Genomic DNA, 6,205 nt, shown 5'->3' with positions numbered 1-6,205 from the left:
ATCGTCAGCTGTTTCATCAAGGAGTGAACATTAAAGCTAAGCTAGTTGAAGCTAACTGGAACATCTCATGAAGGTGAAAGGTGAAAAGATGTTCGAGGCTTCAACCTTTGCCAGTGTAATCTGGATCTGGACCTGGACCGGGCTTATGAAAGAACTATTTGCAGTGCGCCTGGTCCAGTCGTCCAGTGAATCATTAATGCAGAACTAAACAAATTCGTTGCAAAATATTTAACATAAGAATGGGTCGATCCAAAGATCCATGAAAGTATAAAAAGGTCTGCAGGTCTTTGCCTGTCCGTCAGTCGTCCTCCGTCCTCCTCACCATGAAGATGTTCTGCAGTGTTCTGTTCCTGTTCGCCGGGCTCGCCCTCAGCAGCGCCGCCCCAGCGACGCCTGAGGAGTGCGAACGGGTCCTCAAGGTCCTGTCTCTGAGCGACCGCACCAAGGTACCGTCTTCGACCCGCCGCCGCCGCCGCAGCGTCGTCACCTCTGACCCCCGCTTTCTCCTCGCAGGTGTACGGCAAGAAGAACCTGATCATGGCCTTCAACTCCAACGACGTGGAGAAGACGGTCCTGAGGAACACGAAGAGCGGCGTCATCAACATCGTTGACGAGGGACACGGCGGGTTCCTGCTGACCCAGGAGCTCAAAGTGTAAGTACCGAACCCCCTCCGTCTCGACGGCGTCCCAGGTTTTGAACCCCGAAACCTCTCCACAGGAACGACACCTGCGTCCACATCTTCATCAACGCCACCGTCGAGGATGACGTGGCGACCGGAGTCGTCCGTGAGTCCATTCTTCACCGAACACCCGTGACGACGGTTTTAAAACGATGTTTTTTTTTCACAGTGCAAGTTCTGACCAACCAGTACCAGCTGTACGAGACCTCCGAGGGCTCCATGGTCACGGCCGTCAACAGCTCGCACACGCACCCCGAGAACTTCCTGAAGAAACTGGCCGTGAGCAACGAGAAGGCCGGACAAGACGCCCTGAAGACCCGATCTCTTTACCTGTTTTGTAAGAGAGTAAAGTAGAGAAACTGTTGAAGGACTCGAGCTGATGTTGTGGTTCCTCGCAGCGACGGAGACGATCCTGGACGACGCCAAGCTGGAGCACTTCAAGACCCAGGCCGCCTGCCTCGGCTTCCAGGGAGAGCCCACCTTCCACTACGACGGAAAGACAGGTGCGTCTTCTTCTTCTTCTTCTTCTTCTTCTTCTTCTTCTTCTTCTTCTTCTTCTTCTTCTTCTTCTTCTTCTTCTTCTTCTTCTTCTCTTCGTGCTCTGACTCTCGTTCTCTCCGCAGAACTGTGCGCCGCCCCCGAGAGCAACTAGATCTTCCATCCACCGTTGAAAACTAATAAAAAGACCGAAAATATAAGTGTTTATTTGACTTTATTTTCCATTAACTTTGATGAATATCAGCAGAAGATTCCACATTTTTAAATAAGTATGTTTTCCTACAGGATTTGGTTTTCATTCCTTCAAGAGAATACACATTAAATAACTATGATTGTTTTCTACACACAACTCAACGCACAAACAACACAAAACGTTGTTTTTTTTTCACAAAGTGAGGCTTTTAAACTGTCAAAGTTAAATCAAGGATTGAAATGATGTTTATTCACTGCTAATCTGATAATAATCTCAATTAATGTGATTATTTTCACATTTTTAACCTATTTTCTTTTTCAATATACAATAAAGTATATGTTTTTAAATCAAAACTAATAGAATAAAACTCTAATTTTTAATTTTATTCAATTTATAATATTTTTGATGACGGTCTCAGGTCAAGAAGGTTGCTGGTTCACTTCCAGCTTTAAGGCTGTGTTGTCTTCATGTAATAACTAGAAAAAAACGAATTAAATTGTTGGATTAGATTAGATTAGATTGACTTTATTAATCCATCTGGAGATCTCTTTCAAGTTAGGTTTCCAGTTCACAGCAGACTTTATACAAACAAGAACAAAGTTCAATAAAAAGAACAAAAAGACAAATGATAAAAATCTAAAGATAAAGAACAAAGGTCAAAGAAAAATAACACAAACATTAACATGGAATAGAATCATCTTTTCACTTCTGCCCCCAAATCCAGAGTTATAACTTCTTATAGCACTAGGAATGAATGAGTCCCTGAGTCTATTAGTGTTGCATCATGGGAAGGAGCATTGGTGCTTCATCTGCTTCTCACTGATAGCAGTGTTCAGAGGATGATGTCATCAACCATGATGGACAGTAGTTTGTTTGACGTATGTATTTATTTGTTATTAATATAAGAGTAATAAAAAAAATACAAGGACCTTTCATAAGATAAAATTCATTATTGCGTTATTTTATTTCAGATTATTAATATAACTCAACAAAGATAATGATAATAATAATAATTGATCAATGTTGACAATTTTACTGATTTACTTAAAAATGAAGTCCATACATGGATTTACTCTTGTAGTGGTTAATATTGTCTGGTTTTTAAAAAGACAAAAAAATTAAAATGATTTAAAAAAAATAAATGAAAAAACATATAAATTACTGAAAATTGTTGCATGAAATGTATATTTTAAAAACATTTTCAAAAACATAAATTCAGAAATCAGAAAATCCAACACTATAAAAACCATAGACAACTAAAAATAAAGCGTTTTATTAAAGAAGCCGACGAGGTTTAAAAGAATTGAAAATGTTTTACCACCAAAGCCGTTTGAAATGAAATCAAAATAACGTTATCAGGTGTTTTTAACTTTCAGGCAAAAGTTCTTCACACGCTTTTACAAACTCGTGTGCGATACGATGAATTCAGTCAAAAACAACAGCCCAGGCTGCAGGGTGTGTGTGTGTGTGTGTGGGGGGGGGGGGGGGGCAACACTCCAGCTGTGAGAGGGGTCAAAGGTCACGTGGAGGGGGGGGTCGGGGGGTCACCATCATTAAGCGCTGGTGAGTGTTGACGGACTGACGCGGAGACGGAGAATAAACGAGAGGCTCCTCGACGGACGAGAAGACGTCACGTCGGTGTAATTACGAGTAATAAAGCCGGTGTTTGCTCAGGATCCTGGTCCAGCTGCGAGGATCTTCCTGGAGCCGCTCGTCACGAAGACGCTGCCAGAGCCTCAGGAACGGCAGCAACTGTGGCCTTGAATGCACCGCAGAGCTGAGCCAGAAGACAAATCTCTTCCATTCCAGATGGATCTCCGTTGATCCCTGTGGAGGTTTGTGCGCTGAACTGAGGTCAGTTCACTTTTCTCTCAGCACAGAGTGAACCATCGCTCCGGTCCGAGTATCTCATGGATGTCTCTGGTCCGGTAACAACGGGACTATCAGGGTCCAGTAGTCCGGGGTGTTTGTAAGAACCTGGATGGATTCATCTGTTCAGAAACGATTTAGATATAAATGAAAAAAAGGAGAAAAAGAAAATTAATTATAAATTTCTATCGGTTTCCAACAGACTCGAGAAATAAAAAACAATCCGGATCCGCGACTCTTTTGCGGATCGTCCGTCCTGGTGTGGTCGTAACTCGCTGTCCTTGCTCTTGCGTCGCCGTGCGTTGTGCGAGCGAGTTCTGAAACGATCTGCCGTCGCATCGAGTTCATTGCCGTCAATGACATTTCAAATGCTAAAAAAACTTCAAAATGAATTAATCAAGTTTTGCTACAAAAGAAAAAAAGATTATATAAAATCCATTTGTCGTAAAAACCTCTTAGTATCGACGACTAATAAGGACTTTTGTATTCGCTGTTTTTCCCCGTGTTGACGAGCAAGGCTGTAGCACCGCAGCACCGTCACGACCAAAAGCAACACGCGAGAGGCCATCGCAGCCTTTGAGGGTTCGACTCCCCGAGTGTGTTCGGCCGGTTGCGTGTCGCATTCCTCAGGTGCAGCTCAGCAGAAGGGCCAGTGGCCCCGCTACTGTAGGGGTGCGCGAGGGGAGGGGCCCCACAGCTGGGGAGGGGCCCCACAGCTGACGTGCACGCTCGCGCCCACAAAACACTGACGACGGTTTCATTTCTATGACAGAATACATCTGATTAAATTACTCTTTTTTAAGGTGTTTTTTTAAACGCTAAAGATACTTTTAGGGATCAGAAGCTCTCAAACATTTCTTCAGGGGCCACATTTTATCCAGTAGTTGCGAGCAAAAATATAGGAGAGAAAAGTTTGAAATCGAGTCATAAAAGTCGAGGTATTTTTGCTTAAATTACTATTTTATTGTTTTTAATATTACCTGTTTCAGTTCATTATAAAAGCCTTTTTTTATATTCACTTAAATCTTTTTTAAGGGGCGATAAATAAGGGACAAAAAACCTAACGTTATATTGACAGACATTTAATAAATAGTGGAAATAAATACAAAATAAAATGGTTAGTTTCTACGTGATCTTCTACCGCATAGTGGTACAGTAGTACAGTAAGTGGCCGCTGGGTGGCAGTGTTACTCCGCATCTTGTCTTACGATCGTTACATTTATCGGTGATTTCAGCGGAAATCAGTTTCAGAAGTTTTACTTTGAAAAGCTACCGTTTGTTTTGATGGACAAGTTGTATTTCTATGCATTTTTTAGAACGATTTAAAGCAATTAAATCGAGTTTAACTTGCGGGGAAACGTTTTATAGTCAAGTAACAATTGTTTTTATTTTATTTTAAAATGAAACATAACATGTAAAATTAAATAAAAAAGTTATTTTTAAACGTCTTTTAAATCTTGATGATTCATTACAGTAACGTTTCCCCACAAACTGAAATATGATGATTTATTATATATGTTTGCCATTTAAAAAAAATGAATCCTCGTTTGGTAAACATTTAAAATAGTTGTCAAAACTCAAAAACTCCAGAAAGTGCAGAAAAGCTACAAAAATAATAAACAAAAATTATAAAAGTAAAAAACAAATCTGTGAAAAAAGTTTTGCTGAAGAAATAAAAGAGATAAACAAGACGTCAAGACTCTTCTGTGAGTTATTTCTGCTGCACGACATCAACGCTGTAAACACTCATTAAACTGCAGCGACACACACTTGACGAGAAGTGATGATGACACACGCACACACACACACACACACACACACGCACACACACACACACACACACACACACACACAAAGTGTGCTTTCCTTCTCCTGCACGTTCCACCTTCCTGTGAAAACAACCGAACACGTCCAAGCATCTACTTCCTGAACCCGGAGATAAGAATCTCAATCACTCCTCGGAGAGAAGCTCGACCTCCAGAAACACTCGCGACTCCGGGCCGAGGTCAGCGGATGACCTTTCACCTATTGAAGCTCTGAGGAGCGAAGCCTTTTGGCTCAGCTCTTCCCTCCCATGACAGACCAACAAAATATAAAATGAACCAGAAAAAAGAGAAATGTCTGGAAATATCTTTACAATGATATAATAAAACTAATAAAAACTACATGAATGTATCTTGTTTAAGTTTTAGCTGTTATTATAAAAAGTTTATATTTAAAAGTTTATTCTTTTGCATTTAATTTCCCACAAATTTGTTTTAAAACTGTTTATATTACGACACCTTTTAATGTTGTGTATTCAACTCTTGTCCATCAAATTCATTTATTATCACACATACGGTTATACATTTACTTTAAATATTATATAAACCAAATATTACCAAAATAAAACAGTGAGCAGAGAAACTACCAAATTAAAATGTCTCTCATTTGATCAGTAAATAAAAAACAATGTTCAAGGCCCTGCAGAGCAACACTTGTATACAATGAGGCCGTTGTTGAATTGCCAATACATTATGACCACTTACTTTAGCACGATTTCTGCTTAGAAATTATTAAATTAAATGGCTTGAAAAAGAAAAAAAGAAAAGCACCAGGCTGGTGCATAACCCTGCCAAAGTACTGATTTTGCATGACTTTAATAATAAAAAAAAAATGAAAAAAAATGTAAAACACCTGTTAAAAAGTTTCAATTAAAAAAAGAACTACCAGTATACTGCATGTTACCAAGATAAGTGTGTAGCAAACACTAAAACAACATGAATCGGGAAAAAAGCAGATTTTAAATGGAGCCTGTGATCAGTTAGAAGTTTTAAAAGTGAAGAATTAACTTCTAAAACCAGATGAAACATCAAATCTAATCTGTTCCTCGTGGAATTGGACAGATGATCAAATGACCTCCTTGGCAGAGGTTAATAAAGAAAAAGCAACGAGTCTCATTTCATCATAAAACCATTTAATATCG

General features: G+C 39.9%; 1 protein-coding gene across 1 annotated transcript; it reads left to right on the top strand.

The window, feature by feature from the left end:
* Positions 1 to 297: 297 nt before the first annotated feature.
* Positions 298 to 1,378, top strand: LOC148087397 (uncharacterized). The gene is made up of 6 exons (XM_087793074.1): positions 298 to 446; positions 514 to 653; positions 719 to 786; positions 850 to 1,017; positions 1,079 to 1,183; positions 1,304 to 1,378. The coding sequence occupies exons 1-6, from the start codon at positions 324 to 326 to the stop codon at positions 1,330 to 1,332; spliced, it is 633 nt and encodes a 210-aa protein (XP_087649200.1). The 5' UTR covers positions 298 to 323; the 3' UTR covers positions 1,333 to 1,378.
* Positions 1,379 to 6,205: the final 4,827 nt, after the last annotated feature.

This window comes from Callionymus lyra, chromosome 1, assembly GCF_982586985.1.
Source record: "Callionymus lyra chromosome 1, fCalLyr1.hap1.1, whole genome shotgun sequence".
Lineage (NCBI taxonomy): Eukaryota > Metazoa > Chordata > Actinopteri > Syngnathiformes > Callionymidae > Callionymus > Callionymus lyra.
Note: the sequence above shows the minus strand (reverse complement) of the source record. Positions and strands in the feature narration are given on the sequence as shown.

Excerpts from the sequence above, each read along its gene's own strand:
- LOC148087397 (XM_087793074.1), top strand. The coding sequence starts at position 324 with ATGAAGATGTTCTGCAGTGTTCTGTTCCTGTTCGCCGGGCTCGCCCTC. Across the intron at positions 447-513 it reads CTCTGAGCGACCGCACCAAG|GTGTACGGCAAGAAGAACCT; the intron begins GTACCGTCTTCG and ends TTCTCCTCGCAG. Across the intron at positions 1,018-1,078 it reads CCGATCTCTTTACCTGTTTT|CGACGGAGACGATCCTGGAC; the intron begins GTAAGAGAGTAA and ends GGTTCCTCGCAG.